This window comes from Melospiza georgiana, chromosome Z (genome assembly GCF_028018845.1).
Source record: "Melospiza georgiana isolate bMelGeo1 chromosome Z, bMelGeo1.pri, whole genome shotgun sequence".
Lineage (NCBI taxonomy): Eukaryota > Metazoa > Chordata > Aves > Passeriformes > Passerellidae > Melospiza > Melospiza georgiana.
In genome coordinates this window covers 69,433,496-69,450,883 of record NC_080465.1, presented here as the reverse complement: position 1 = coordinate 69,450,883, position 17,388 = coordinate 69,433,496, and the positions used below count along the sequence as shown (strand labels likewise).

The window sequence follows — 17,388 nt, the reverse complement described above, 5'->3', positions numbered from 1 at the left end:
TGAAGTGAAGCGAACTGTTACTAGTGGAGAAGCGTACATTCTACCAAGATGAAGGGATTCTGCATCTATCAGCTATCTTCTACATCAGTGTCTTAATGTATTTATTCTCATAAGAGAAAACAAATCCAAGTATATATTTACAGGAACATTTTAATGTATCCCAAGCACTCCATATTTCCTACCAGTACTTTCTACTGCAAACTAATTACAAAACATCTGTGTAAGTGCTTAGGAAATCATTTGTAGTATTTAATGAATCTTACTGGTTTGTTTACTGAATTATTACTTTGCTAATAAAGGCAGTTATTCCACTTTCATCTATTTATGAGTATTGTGTGCACCAGCATAAACAGCTGCTTTAAAAATGCTCTTCCAGATCATGTAGTAATTACTTTGCTCCTAATAATTTTGGCATTAGATTCTCCAAGTACATTCAAACAAACACACATTTGAATGTATATGCATTTTTATCCGACACAGGTAGGTTTTTTTAGTTATTAATAAAATGACTCAGGTACAGTTGTCAGTCAGTATAATGAATATACTTATTAATGCACACTATTTTCCTACACTTTTTTTTTCAGGTGAAGAGGTCATCAAAATGAACCTACAATGGCAGACATAAATGTGTGCAGCCTCGTCTTGGCTTACTCTGCTCCAATCTATCATGAGTAGATAATCATTATCTACTCATTATAATGATATCATTATCACTTTAATGAAACATCTCTGTATGCTACTTGGAAACTGAACCAGCAAACCAGCTATTCCACACCCAAAAAACCACACTGAACAAGGAATAAAAAGCACTGCCAGCACAAAGATTTCCTGTGCACAGATTTGACAAGCAGTGCTCAGTCCTTGTGGGGTACGGACACATGGGCAAGACAAAGCCAAACAGGAACCACATGTGCTGTAGCCTCCTTGTCACACAGCGTGCCTGTCACATGCTCAACGTGCAGCCACATCAATATGTGTGTATACACACACACACACACACTCTCATAATATATTTACAGTGTACATATGAAGTAATGCGTATATATATAGTGATATATATGTATAGTGATAATACTCTATTAGAAAACATTCTTAAAACTAATAAAAAATTAGGAAAAAAAATTATGAAGCAGAAAAAACATCTCAAGACTCTCACTGCGGGCATACACACACACACGTATGTATGTGTCAAAAGTGACTGGAGGGAAATGTCTTATAAAGATATTAAGTAAGTGGATTTTCAGGACTTGCTTTACTCAAAGAAATTTATCTTTATTACACGTTTTAAAACAAAAACATCCCCATGTCCTATAATAACTTCATTTATCAGACTTTTAGAAAAAGTCATACAAGATAAATTAGAAGAATTAGAAGAACTCAGTGGCAAAAAACCAATTAAACATAGCAACTCTCATCAGGAGACTGACCAAGTATTAGAAATCCAGGCAGCAGAGTGATCCATCATGTTCTGCCCACAATATTTTGGAAGTGTTATGAATCTGAGTAAGTTTTGGTTTTTAATGAGCTCAGTGTATTAAGGCTGAATCACTATATATAGATACATTCCACTTCCAGTGAAAATGACCCAATTCCTTTTTCCATCCAGTAACCCATTTCAAAATACAGATTAATAAAATTCATCCTACTCATAAGTACTCATGCTCTAAAGCTATTACCATTGCACCATACAGAAATGCTTTATTGCAATTTAGATTTCTGGAGTTCATACTAATTTTTTGACAGTTTACTCTTCTCTGTACACATCCCAATTCAAGAAAAACAAATTTAAAATAATCAGCACTTACTAGCTGACTTATTATAATCTAAACTTGGGATTCCAAGTCTGGTCATGTCTTAGAAACCTTGTAATTTCTTAAGTAGGAAGAGAGATAGAAGTAGATATTACTTCTTCACTGAGTTCAACATGAAGACAGCCTTTAGAAGAGGGGATATGGAATGATTTGAAGATTATGGGTTTCATATATAAAAACAAAGAAGTGACACGTATCTCATAGCCTGGTCCTGTTCAAATGAATGCAAATTGAGGATGTAGCATTGAAGGAAACTGGATGCTCATACAGCTGATGACAAAACATCCAAAAAAATTATAAAAAGGAACTTAACTTGACAGTTTACATTTGAATTTACTTGTTTCTAAAAATACATATAAAAATTTACTTTTTACTACTTTAAAAATTCTGTCATAGTTGCATAGTTATCTGAGATCTGAGGTGCAACTGTCACGAGATAAGCAACATGAACCAGGTGAATTCTCAGGAGTAGTACTAAACAGCAGCAAGTCTGGCTCCCAAGACAGTTTGTTGTATTACATCACAATGTATCAAGTCTTTTGATATCTCTCTTCATCCAAAAATGTCCCACATGGTCTAGTCACCAAACATTAAGATAAAAAATCAGAGTCTGCCAAAGTCTGCTCCTCCATCTTTGTAGTTTAAAGTAGTAAAAAAATAATCCAGTCAATATTTAAGAAATTCAGTCCACAATTAATTTCAAGCAGTCTTAGTCGTTCCATTAATATAGGCAGTCTTTATATATTCCTTTGAATATACTCACAATACTACTTATATTAGGCTGCTGTTGTTGGGTCTTTTTAAAGATTTTTGTTTTTCAACAGAAACGCAGAAATGAACAAGCATAAACATTTACTTTCCAGTCATTGCTCTTGCAATGGGGAAACAGCTTAGGCTGGTGATGAAGTATCAAGTATGTATACTGACAGATCTTGCATGCAAAGAAAAGTGGACCCCTAACCTCTCAAAAACCATAAAAAACTGGTTTTAAATGGATCAAAGAGTAGCTGAGAGCAACAGAAAAAAATCTCATCAATTTCTATGTATTTTTGAAGCAATTGAGCAATTCCACAGTGATCCATGTGATTTTCTGGAAATACACTTACTTCAAATAACTTTGACAACTAGGAACTTTAAACACTATTTCTGCTCTTCAGAAGTACTGAAAGACATTTGTCCTACATCTGTTAAAATACTTTAATAAGGTCTTTGAGAACTTACCACAAACATATCATATTTATCTGAGCTGCAGTATTGAAAATGTTAAGTTTGCTGTTGAGAAAGGAAATACCCAACATAAGGTTATCCTAATAAATGTAAGGGCATAAGAGAGATACTCAAGCCTGTGCAAAACAAAACCCACTTCATCCTCCAATGCTAATTCTCCAACAGATTTTCTTCATAACATTTTCTCGCAGATAGAAAATTAATACAGACCATAAGGAATCTTTGCATATTGCACAGTCTTTCCTAACATGAATCTCCTCCTCTAGTATGTGACACATATATCAAGACAGGGGGATTTTTACAGACCCAGAGCTGGTCAGGCATTTCTGACACTGCTGTACAGTTCCTCCAAAACATTTTCACTGAGCTACACTGTAATAGCTGCAGTATTTGTGCTGGTATGCTGGACTGGAACAACACAGTCAGCTCTAAGACTGTATCCCTTGAATACTGGCCACGATATTTTTTGAATTAATTATGCATTCCTGTTTTGGCAAAAGTGGATTTCTACAGCTCACATCAATGCTTTTAGAAGTACAAAGGTATCAAATTGCACATTCTACTAAACAGCTTCCAGTAAGCATAAGTCATACTGCAAAAAAACATCTGCAATAATTATTTGCATGTATGAAAGAGACGTTACCAACTTAAACACTACATGTTTTATTAAAAAGATTCAAGAAATAGTTTTATAAACGTGTATTTTGTAAGCTTTTCTTGTGTTCTCATTCACAGTGTAACAAGTGTTACCCAATACAAGAAAGTGAAATCAAAAAGAAATGGTGCAACTGCTGAGAATTGCTCTTTTTCCAGAAAGAAAGCAAAGGCATGGCAGAAGAGAGGGCTGAGCTCCTTCAGCATTTTTTTTCAGCTTTCATTATTCTCCACTTGTATCATTAGACAAGAACAGATAACTCACAAGAGGAATCACAATAACAGAGCTGTTTCTCAGTTCCTCTTGGTCAGCAGAGAAGCTGTGTGTCTCTAACTCACCTTTGCCATTTTGCTGAAGTACAGGGACTGGGGAGCCAAGTAACCAACAACCCCTCAGAACTATTATCTGGAGCACAGATTGAACCACATTGTAGCACTCACCTCTTTGGATAATTCACTGCATCATAGCTCCAGTCCAGGTAAGCTTACACACTTCACAGCTGTCCTACTGTTTTCAATGTGAAAATACTTACTTTTGGTGTAATTTCAATTAAACAATGCTTTTGGAGACCTATCTTAAATTCTTGCATTCACATAAGACCATAATAAAAACAGTTACAAGGGAGCTGTTGACTAATTTGTCCCACTGAGCAGAACTGCTCTGAAATTTTTAACAGCTTTCTGTTTATTCAAAACAGAGTTAAAACTTTAAACTATGATAAAATTTACCAATACCATCTTCACATCCTAGCAGATGTGAAGACCTTCTTTACTAGTAAAGTTAAAACTTAAACTTATAAAGGAACAGCTATGTAAGTTAACACCCTTTAGAGCAATCTGGAGTGCTGCTAATTAAAGCAGAATTGCATTATCCTGTGTCTTCCAATAATGCATAATCAGGATTTGAAATTCCTTAATACATAGCTCTGCAGATACTAGAAATTGACACATGAACAGAAAGCATTGAAACATATTTGTTGAAGAAAACTTTTCAAGCACTTCTAAACACAGAGAAGTCCCAGGCCAAAGCTTGCTGGAGCCTGAGAAAAGGATCAGGAGAGTAGTGTTGCTACATGCTCATGCCATTTGGGCAACTCTTTTCCAGCCATTCCACTAGTCTAGACAGACCTTTCACTTACACTAACACTTATGGTTGTGTAATATACTTCTCCCAAAACATGTTAAAGAAAAACCCTTAAGCCATAAGAATCTCTCAAACCAAAAACATAACCTAGTAAGAGCTAAACCTTCTGCAGCTACATAAAACAAAAGCATCCTTCAGAATGCATTGTCTTGAAATGAAGTCATGATTATTCTATTAATTCTTTTGCAGAATCAAGCTTTCTTCACCAGACAAGATGACTGTGAGGAGCAAATGTGGTAATATCCATCAGAGAAAGCAGCCACCACACCTTGGAAAAGAACCAGCACTGGTTCTTGGGGTTTGTTGGGGTTTGGGTTTTTTGGCTTCTTTTTTGGGGAAGTAGGGGTGTTAGGGTCCTGATTGGGGTTTTTACATAATAAAGAATTAGAGTAACTACAAAGATTTTAAAGCTAAACAGTACAGCAAACTTCCTAAAAGTTACAAAACACATTCACCAATTTTTTTTTTCTCTTTTCCTCTCTCCCAAACAATTTAGCTTTTCAAGACCATTTGCTGAAACTCAATAGGCACAGCTTATGGTGCCTCTTTAGATGCTTCCTACCATCCAGAGGGTGCCTATGGGAGTCACAAGAAAGCTGGAGTGGGACTTTTACAAGGGCATGTAGTGATAGGACAAGGGGGAACAGCTTCCAACTGAAAAAGGGCAGGATTAGAGGAGATATTATGAAGTATTTTACATGACTGATTTATCTATGTAACACTTAATGCAAAACCAGATTGAAGCAAACCATTTGCACACAGTACCCATGTTTAATACTGACAGTAGATAGTATTAAACCCAATCTTTAGAAAGAGCAGGCAGATTTTTAATGGTCAGATTTGCTAATCTATCACACTAAGGCTCTCCTTGATCCCTCCCTCCAATATAATTTTTTTCTCTGCAATGTAGCAACCCAATTCCAACCCAACAAAGATGTTTACTCTGGCTGGCTGGGATAACAGCATTATTCCAATTTCTGTTAAAAGACACCCTGTTAGTTGGTAAAAATGAAATACCCAAATTGTGTTGCAGTTCCTGCGCACAACAACTAAATAATACTGCCCAGTACTTGTTCACAAGCACAATGTTTTCTTTTCTAATTTCTAAACTGGCAAAGAATTGTCATGCCTTACCTGTGATTTCATCTCATAAAGTGTAGCATCCTCTGGAGTTAACTGAAGTGCTTCATCCCACTTGACAAGAGCCTCTCTGTACCTATAGTTAAAACAATATTACAATGTCAGCATATTTAAAGGGACTGGATATTTCTTTTTATATCCTGACATTGTCCTTAAGAAAGTGCCATGGCATATGATTAGCTTTAATAATTTTTCTAATTACTTGCCCATAAGAACTGTTTTCAGGAACTGGGTAGTTTCTGTTCTGATCAAATGGATACTAAGTATTACTACAGAACCGACCTCAAGTGAACATTGGAACATTGGAACCTGAGATGAAGCTTAGTGACTTAAAACTACAAATCTTGAACTGAGTCCAATTTCCCTCACTGTCAAAATCACCCTTAGCCAGGTATAAAAAATATATTCTGAACTCAACATGCCATGATACAGTCATAATTTAAAACTTCTTTTCCATTCTTAAAAGCCTACAATTCTGCACTGTAAGATATTGTAAGACTCTAAAGACATATAAACAACTTTGGTGTACAACTGTAAGAAGGAAGTGAATAGTAGACAGCTATACTGAAATCACTTTTTGGGAAAGCATACACCATGTTGCTCTTTCCTAGGAGAAAGAACAAAACAGAAGAGTTAACTAAAACCAATAAAAAGTAGTCTTGAGCAAACCGGTAAAACTTGAACCACAATGAAGAACTGTATAAGAATAGTGAAATGCAATTACAGACTTTCAGCGATAAAGGTGGCCTTTCATCAACATTAATGAGTCTGTGGGGTTATCACATATTCTCTAAACTTCAAAATCCACATTTATTATGGAAGTGTGTGTGAATGCCTGCATTTATATAAATTACACTGCAAAGGTCTGAAAACAGTTACTCTTGGGAGATACACATGCTTCAATTTTAATATAGTATAGGTAAAACTACAGCAATTTTCACATGCCCTTCATATGAAACAGTTTTTATCTTCCCCTACTCCCCCCATTGTTCCTTCCCTTTCCTTTCCCCAGTTTTCAGTCCTCTGGGCTGTATTACAGCCGCAGGTTTGCCAGAGAAGTCACATAAATACTTCAGAAACTTCTGAATCAATTCAGAATAGAAAAAACAGACTGGAAAAGCAATGCAACTGAAGTCAAACTCTCACTATGATTCAGTTATTATTAGATTGTAAATTACACTAATGAGTGTTATATTTGAATGCTAAGCAAAGGATGTTTCAATAAATTTTCACATTTCCTCCAAGTTTAGGCACCAGCTGCACATTTTTCATGTCAGTTCATGCCCCATGGGCAGGTGCTCACCCTAAAGAAAACATCATGACATTTTCTACATGCCTCAATAGAAGCGTTATGCTGCTATTTACTTAGTGGGAACTATTTTGGGACAAGAAGATTATAGTTTAGCTCAAGACCTAGCACAGTTTTGCCAACCTACATGAATAAGGGTCTTCAGCTCAGTTAGGTGGTGTCCTGGCCATGCAGAAGGTGCAATATTGTGAGTACAGAAAAAAAGTTTAGTTAAAAAAAAGTTTTGGAGAACAGAGAAATTATAGTAATAACATCAGGAACCAGAGAGGAGAGACCAGCACTGGCATTCTGCAAGTAAAAAGATGTAAGAAAAGAAGCTGCATTTCAGGAACCTTCATTTTTACTTCTACAAAGGCAACAAAATTGCTGAAAGCACCAATCTGAATGTGATAAAACTCAAAGCAAGAATCTGCTAACTCTGAAAGAAGGATCAAATATAAGCTAATATCGCCCAAATCCTGCTGGGTTTTGCTGCTGATTTGCCAACAGTCTGCCAAGAAAATAAAGATGGACATGGGAGAAATAGTACATTCACAGAAGCACTATGATACATGTGTTTCTGTGTGTGAACAGTAAATATGTATCTCTGCCTGTGAACCTCAGAAAGTGTGATCCAAGAGAAGGAAGAACAGAATGACAGAATCACTTCCCAGACCAAGAAGACATCAGCAGAGGGCTGGTGAAGGAAAGGCTCCACCTACACAGGACTGCTGACTGTCAGCTTACAGTCTGCAGATACCCACAGGCCTGGGAAATTGTCTTCTTATCAGTGCGCTTATTTCCTTTAGAAGGTCTGATAAAACATGTCTTCTCTATTCTTTTAAATACTCAGAAAAAAAGATCTTTCTATTGCTGCTCCAGGGGAAACTAAGGATACTGTCCTTACTAAGCAAAAATGAGCCACTGTTGCTTCCTCTAGAAATGCAAATTTAGGAAAATTTCTTTATATAATGGTAGTCCATTAATCAAAGAATGTTCTGTCTTATTCTTCTGAAAGAAAAGATTACAGAAAAGATTATATTAAATATCAACCACCATTCTGAAAAAGATTCCTAGGGATATAACATAAGATTATAAAATCAGTGTTTTAGGAAATGCTTTATGAAAACCATAAACTTTGGCTGAAATAAGAAGGGAGCTAACACACGGGTAGTGTTGCAAAATAAATAATTTTAAAAATAGATAATTTTACTGATTCCCAGGATCTTTTTTTGAGCTGAACTGTACAGCTTTACCACTGTATGATACCATTGTAAGGAGAAGTAGTTTTGAAAAGGATAGCTTTGATATAAATATGACATCTACTTTGGGCTTGGAGCATCTGTCATTTAAGGGGAGGCTCAAAGGAATCTTACCATGGTGCAAAATTACCCAATTTGGAAGTGGGGCAGGCATTCAGAAATGGAATCAGACTCTTCTCAGTCATGCCCAGTGACAAGACAAGAAGTAATAGGCACAAACTGAAGCACAGAAAATTCTGTTTAAGCATATCTCCATCACTGGAGATATTCAAAACTCAACTCACAACATCCTGAGCAATTCACTGTAGTTCACCCTGCTTCAAGCAGGAGCCAGAGTAGAAAAATCTTGAGTTCACTAGGATTTTATGACACTAAAATATTAGCAAAATCAGTGATCATGATTTATGGTATTATTATATCTTGGCTACATAAAAACCAATTTTAAGCAAAACATAAACTGACAAAAAATAGATCCATTAATTTTTAGATCTCTGGGGTGGCTATAAAAATTTATCTATTGTAGTAGTAAAGTCACGGAATTCTAATAATGCACATAACCTGTTTTTAATAGGTTATGAAAACAGTATTTCCAGAAAAATTAAAACCCTTATGCATACGTTCATTATAACTAAGCACTTAAACAGTAATACAAAGCATTGTTAAGATAAGACTATAATACTTTGAAATGTAGAATTCCTGTTACGTGAGTACCCAGACACAGCATACTTATCTAGCCAGTGATTTCAGCCAAATAGTGTACTTCACTACAAAAAACTATTTTACAGTTACAATCAGAATTTAATTAGCATTTGCTCTTCTTTATTGCAAAGCTTGAAAAAGAAATAAATTACTGACAACTGGATACATCTGGAATGGCTTCAGGACAAAAGACCTGATAGATTTAGACATTTTTTATTTAACAGGTCATGAAATCCCATAGCTCCAGTACCCCTAAAGTACTGGAACTGCCCTCTTTAGATGTGCTCCTGACCATCTGGGAGCTGCAGAAACTTGGCACTTTTTTTACAGCTTGCCAAACTTTTGAAACAAATATCTCGTGCTTGCACTTAACTTTTTCAACACCGCTCATGGGAAAAACAGGATCTCTAGAACTCTTAAATAAGATCATTAAAACAGATTTTTTAAAATGTTTGAGGCTTCTTGGTAAAAAACTATCAATCAGATTACACAGAGATCAATTTTTGAATCACACACATAAAATGGTAAAAAGCAGCACCACAGCTCATGAAGGATTTAGAGTTCTGTATTTTCACTCTCAGCCTTGCTGCAGGCTGATGCTTCAGGAACAGAGTGAGACAGGACATAATCAGAATGACACTGAAAATATCTGCAAATATAGTAAAAAGAGGAGATGGTATCAAATTCAGATAAAATGAGACCTATCCGCAGGAGAGAGGCAGAGTACAGGAATACAGTGTCAGGAGAAGAGATGAAGACACCTAAGATCTGGGACTTCTTTTATACTTGGATGGATAGTCCCACAATCAAACGTTACAGGATAATGAGGAAAAACACAGACAAAGCTTAAAAAGGGACAGCAAATTTTAAAAAGAATATGCCTAATTGTCAAATGATCACAGAGGAGGAACATGAATGGTCTGCAGCCACCAGCAATACCATCTAGAACAATTTTAACCTATGCAGGGTCAAATTCAGAATTCGTTGGAAACCAGAGGAAAAGAACACTAGTAAGTAATTATACAGACTACACAAAACCAGAAATGAAAATTAAAGCAGAAGTAGATTACAGGAATAAACTTCCCTTTTTAAGCTGGGAGATGATGCAGGCCTAGACTCTGGGAGAAAAGATATAAACAGGTAAATGTGGAAACTAAGAAGGAAAAAGGAGAATGAACGTAACATGGCTTTTTTGTTTAACATGGTTTAAAAACTTAATATTTCTCGTACACAGATTTTCACAATAAAGTACTTCCTCTGCTGGGGATGAGGAGGGAGATGTACAGCACTTAGTAGAATCATTTACAGAAGAACAGTTCATAAATGAGCAACAAGAAGTTGTTTGCTTAAACACACATAGAAAATTTATTTCCACAGCACATATAGCCTGATAACAGTCGTAGGATTAGTACACCTTACTACCTTGCTTCATCTGAAGTTTTAGCAACTTCCCAATTTTTTGTCAGACAATTCTGACAACTATTGGTGAAACATGCTCACTGCAGCACAAAAACATGGCCATTTTCTGATAGTGTCAAAGGTCACTTGTGATTATGCATGAAAAAACAGCTGTTTTATTATCCACTAAACCTTTCAACAAAATGTTTTAATTTAACAGTCTCAGTTAGATGTGGCTACACAAGAGGTGCATGCAATTCTTCAAAGGCCATACATGTGGGTCTTACCCCACAGTAAAGGAGACATAAACAAACTCACTGTAGCTACCCTTTGAGAAGATAAACTCTTCTGAATTGACAGTGGGGCAAAACAGCATGAACATACCTGAAGCACATAATTTCAAATCCCACATATTGAGAGTTACTATTCTTGCACACATTAGACCATTTAAAATCAGGACATTAACACCTGGACACTTGCAGTGTTCAAAATGAAAATACATCTGGTTTATATAGTGAGCACACAGCTCTGTTACATGTGAATCAGCTGAACATACCATAAAATTAAATAGCTACACAAGTATTTCAGACACTTCTCTCTCCCAATGACTTCCACAGAAGAGCAGATAGGAATTATCATTTCATCATGTACCAAAAGTAATTACCATCCACCATGACAATGAACTACAAGACCAAACTTTTCATGTAAGCTCCACTCACCAGTTTCCTAATTTTAATTCCAGCCACAAATGTAAATATGGCTCATTTCTATCACTGTATCTCATAGGCAAATGCAGTTTGGAAACTACCTTTGTCAAAGAAAAATTGTGAAATACAATACTGGAGAAAGATAAACAAGTTAATATAAAAAAATCAAGTACCCTGAAGCAAAAGCCACAGAATCAGGATTCTGGTACAATCTCTGACACATGGCCTCTCTCAAAGGAATAACACTGAATTTCCTCAAACATGATTTACTCGTTACTTTTTCACAATCACTTTCTTGAGACACAGGAATGGAGTACATTACAGTAAATAATTAAAGCAACAAATACAGACGAGATGGGGAGTGAGCAAACATGTCTTTCACAAGTACATTCTACACAGAATTGTGAGCCGAAGGCTCTGCTGCCTTTGACTTACTTTACCCCATTCTTTACAACCTGGTCAATCACTATTTCATGCTCCACCCCACTCAGATACCTCGCTTATCTGTAAGCAGACAAGAAAATTTGCAACACAAATGCAAATTTTCATTCCCAGGCCATCAGTGTGTGCAATTTCAGGGCTTTGTTCCCAAGGGAGGCTTTGGGAAGCATGCATGTGCCTACACTTGTCTTTAGTCTTCAAAAATGACACCATTACTTAAACTCTGACTGAAGAGAATTATATAGTTGGTTAACAAGCAAGTTCAAAGCACATGTTTTTCTTTTAAAAAACCCTTTTTGTTCTGGGAAACAGAACAAGTAAGTTGCATATTACTGAAAAAAATCTTAGTTAAAAGACATCAGTCATATGCAAAACTCTATATACTGGACATTCTACATTTTGTTCCTGGCCTTGCTGCAGATCCTTTCTGGACTCGGCACTGCTACTTCATATTTTTCTCTCAAAATATGGCTTTAATAGAAAACTTACATAACACAGAGGAATTTACTTACCTGCAATAAGATTACATCATGCTGACTGTCAGAAGGGCTACAAATACACTGCTAATCATTTGCAGTAGTCCTGAGAACTCGATACTGTACTTTTTAAGTGAGAATAATATCTCAAGGTCTTGCTAGAAGCTGTTAACTCAGACACCAGAGCATTATTCAGGGTGCAGGACAGCAACTCCAAGAAATTACACTTCTTTCAGTTAAGTAGTGGTTTTTCTGGTTTAGTTTTGTCATGGAAACCACAAGTTTTCAATCAGAAGTGACTACTGTCATTGACCGGATACCTGCTTAACTATAGAATTATTAACAGACAGACTGTGGTGAGAAGTATTTAGGTTTTTACCATGTAAAAATCTGAAGGTGCAGTATGGATAAATGTTTGACCTTCAGGACAAGACAAAAGAAATAATCCATTTCTGCCTGTATTCTATTAACGCTAAACTGTCAATAACAAAATAGAACACAAAGATGTGTAAAAATGCACAAGGAAATATCTTAATCCACCAGATAGCACGCAACATTCAAGAACTTCTCTATATAGAGGCAAACCTTTTACCTGTATTTCTCCAATATCTATAGCTGCAAGTTAGGTACATATCTGTTTTCTATTTAGAAAGACAGTGCTAACAACAGACTTGCTGATACAGAGGAAACAACAGCTATATGCACATACTGGAAGTCATATTAGAGTGCTTAAGAAGAGCAATTGTCAAGACATTCCACACCACTGAGAAATATTCTCATGCAGTTAGTACATTGTATAAATAGTGTTCATTTACAAATATTAAAAAGGATAAATATTAATTACATTCATATAGTTAAAATTCAGTTACAAATGCTTTTATGTTCAACATTAGTATCAGATTAGACCACAGCTAGTAAAAAAAAGACAACACCTAAGAATCCCTCTACAGGGTCTAAAAGCTGTATGCTTTCCCACCATCTATAAACATGTGGAGTGTTTTGTTAAAGACCAAACATTTTAATGTAATTAGTATTGGGTACTGAAAGTCATTTCACAGAGCTCTGTAGAAGCCCAAATTCACAGGGACAAACAGGAGCAGCATGAAAATATAAGAAGGAAATCAATTTTTATTACACCTCAACCTGCTATTTTCATTATCTAAGCAGTAAGAACTGACTATCCTAACCCTGCAAGCTTCAAACTAGAATCAATTGTACTGTTTCAGTAAAATCAGTTCACTATTGTAGTATTCTAAACAGAAGCTGCAAATTAATATAAATCAAGTATTAGACATTGCAGAGTAGCTGTAGTATTTTAACTATTCACAGAGAAGTAACACATTTTTATTGCTGGAATGAAATTCTAAATAGAAAACTTTATTTCTTCAAAATACTTTCAACAGCAGTTCCTCTGAAAGCAGCAAGAAGGAAAAAACTGTTATGCTGCCTTTGAAGCAATATTCTGGTCTTGAGAATCACTTGTTCAGATACCCTTTAGACACACAGTAGTAAATGCCATAATGATAGGTGTCAATTCTTTTGCTGTTAGCTATGAAGATATTTATTCCTTCTAAGCTTTTAATTATTTGTCCACAGATAGCAGGCAGTTCTCACTTACTTAACATTATGATCCTAACACTTCTCAGAAATCTGACATAGAAATTAAGGTTTCAAGTCAATAAAATAAATGCTGGGCTTAAAACAGCAGCATTCCTCTATCTTTCTCAAAATTGTTTACTGCCAAATTATGATGTTCAACATAGGGTATTAACATTACAAAATATTTTGGGAGAGATGATTCAAGAAAACAACAGTCTGCTCATATATTAATCTGATCAGTTCCATTTCACCTAGTTGACATGCTTTTGTTATCTGTGTTAAATGATGTAATTTTGCTTCATTTTCTTTCTTTCTATTACTTACAGCCACTTTACAATATTTTCTGATGAATAATAAAGACAAGAAGTTATAGACAAAAACAGACAAAAATACAAAGATAAGGGAAATGTATACTTCTCTTATGTATTTTCATACTTGAAAGGCAATTTTATTTTTTCATTAAAATTCCACTAAGTTAAGTAGGCAGGTGCTCTATAAACCTCCCACACAGCTGAAACTACTAGAGAGTACTGATTTCAAATGACTACTAAGTACTAGTCAGCAATAGCCATGAAGTCTCCTGAAATAAGTAAAATATAGATGTCTAATGAACAGAAGAATGTATCTGCAAGCACATAATATACATAGATATACAGACTGTATGGATACTGGGTGTCATTACCTAGAATTAAGGAAACTATCACAGTTCTAAATCTCACAATAACCAAGAATTCATCCACATGAAAGTGGCAAGAAGAGCAGCAATTTTCACTACCAGCACTACCACAGCAAGGAGCGGTGGCCTTCAGTGTCACTAGACACAAACGCTCTACAAAGGGTCAGATGAGTCACGTTTGTGCTTCAAGACCCACGGCAGAGCTGACAAATCACTTACAATGCTGTTCCTACTGAAATGCAACCTCACAGGAACCATTCAGGTTGATGGTTTTTGCTGGCACTGTCATTTTGCACAATAATGCAATGCCTATCAAAAGAGGAACAGCAAGAACTGTTGGAACTATCTATTTCAATGTTTGTTCCACAGTACAGCATGCAATGCAAAATAAAACATTAAAGATTCAACAGAAGATTAACATATCAGATGTTTTTATCTGCGCTGACTACTGGATAGGAATACTTCAGTGACTTGTTCAGATTATCCCATGCTTCTGAATTCTAACTCGTAAAATCCATTCTCCCTCTTAGTCCTAATTTATGACTCAAATCCTATGTTCCACCTAGCAGGAAACATCTACAAGGAATATTCTGAGTTCTGAAAGATAGTACCACCAAGAGATTCACAAGACACTTTCAAGAAAGCAAACAGGGCAACAGACAAAAGATTGCTGTGAAAATGTTTTTTTTCCCTTCTGGGAAAAAAACAAAACCACCAAAAAGGAAGCAAAGCTTCATAGCTTCCTGCATTCTGGACAACAGACCTGTGTCTCAATTATAAAAATATGCCCTTTAACATATACTCTTTACACGTGAGGTTGATTGCACTGATAAAATGAACATACTTAAGTCGACTTACAAAAATCTTATCTCTACAATTCCTTTTCCTGAATTTAGGACTCTACAAACTCTAACAGCACCAATGAATGTTCTTTAACTGAAACACCATACCTTGGTGGTTTTTTCCCAGTTTTCCTCAATATTTATGATTTTTCTCTCTCAATCTCAATTCGTTATCAGAATAAAGACCAAAACTAACCCTCCCAATCAGTTAAATTAAATAAAAACCAACAAATTACGCAGAGAAAAAGGACCAGGTTAAAGATTTTTCATACTTACACAACGTTTAATGTAATAATACCATTAATTTGTATAAAATTTCCTTAGTTTTTATTACAGCAATTCCGCAAATTAATTAGGACATTTTAATTATTTTTGTTCAATTTTAGTATCAATTTCCTTTTTTCTTTATACCAACAGCACTTCTAAATTTTTTCCAATATTGCTTACAATTCCCTTCTCACTTTGGAAAAGGGAGAAAAATAATCTCTTTTCTTTTCTCACATAAGAAATCAGTTACAAAAATAAGTAATTTCTGAAATCTTACTCATTCAATTCCACCCACGATATCAAGAGTTATCAGAATTCTGCCATATTTCTGAAAGGCAAATGTTTTCCAACAACTCCTTAACCTTCTGGTAAGTCCTTAAAAGTTGTTCTGCACTCTCCTCACCTACCTCAGTTTACTTTCCTGTCCCTGCTTTGAACCAGTTTAAAAGCTCTGGTTCCTTGAAGCAAATCAACAGCCCAATCAAGGTTATGACCTGTCCAACAGTTTGTTTTAAAGTACCAGGCAGCTCCCTGGTGTAGTTCTCCATTTGGAGAACTGCACTGGAGAGTGTTATACTGGAATCACACGGCAGAATTACTTCATCAATCAAAACAGCTGTTGTGATAGTAATGAAACTCAATGCATTATAAAAAAATGCATTTTAGGAAACAGCATCCTATCACTTTCATACTCAGAGCTCTGCAAAAAAAATTTCTAATCTGACAGCAACAGGAAGATCGTGTCGCAGGCACTGACTAAAGCAAAATTTATTTTCTGGACTAGAAAATTTTCATTTCAATCTCAGCATGTGATCCTACCCCTAGAATGCTATATGTACACCTTTTCGTTATCAAGCCCCTATTTCAGTTCTGTTTGAGGTCTCAGTAAATATTAATCAAATTCAAATCAGAAATGCTCTTTGAGGACTGGAAATTGGAACACTTAACTGAATGACACTTAACTGAATGACAGTTTAAATCTATTTTAAAATATACAATATTTCAAATATATCCAGGAAAATAAATTATGTGAGCAACACCAGGAAAGGTTAACCTTCTGGCAAACAGATGACTTTCACTCACAGCCTAGAATAAAACCAACATAAAACATCTATGTCAACATCCAAATTCACTGAAGGCGGATTTATCGTCATAAGAGCCAATTCCCAGGAAAAGTTTGTATTAAATCTTCCAGACAAATACAGCTTACTGCAGAGAAGTCCAGGCTGCAGACTCTTTTCATAAGTCTATGCTATTCAACATATTTAACAGGTGTCTCCTATTTTTAACAGTAAAAACAGGACTGTGGAGCCAGATGAATACAATCCATTATTCACTGCCAAGATCTCTTATCCAAAGACTGTTGCTGAAAAAAACCCACAACTATGAAGTGCATTTTGTTTAAATGTAGTTTCCTAATTTTTGCCGAAGACAAAAAGCTTAAGCCATGCATGGTCTACTACATTGGATTCCTACTGCCAGATGACAGGTCAAAGACAAAACATAATAAAATTTGGTTTTATTATGTTTTTATTATTTGCTTTAATAAAATTTATTAAAGCAAAAAATTGCTTTAATACTTGTCATTTAGTTGCTAGAGCCAGTAAAACTCCAGAGACTGGCACGAAAATATATCCAATTCGTTATAAGAATGGCAGCCTGTAAAAATTATTAATTAGTTTGAACTGACTGCAAAATAGCAAACTTCATTTCTTCATAAAAACAAAAGGAATAAAAAGAAAGAGAGGAGGCTTGCA

General features: G+C 35.5%; 1 protein-coding gene across 2 annotated transcripts in view; it reads right to left on the bottom strand.

Moving 5' to 3' along the window:
* TTC33 (tetratricopeptide repeat domain 33) overlaps positions 1-17,388 on the bottom strand; it is a 44,372-nt gene that overhangs the window by 14,287 nt on the left and 12,697 nt on the right. For both annotated transcript variants that reach the window (XM_058044215.1, XM_058044213.1), the window contains exon 3: positions 5,971-6,052. In XM_058044215.1, coding sequence (XP_057900198.1) covers positions 5,971-6,052 — 82 coding nt within the window. The remainder of the gene's footprint in view (positions 1-5,970; positions 6,053-17,388) is intronic.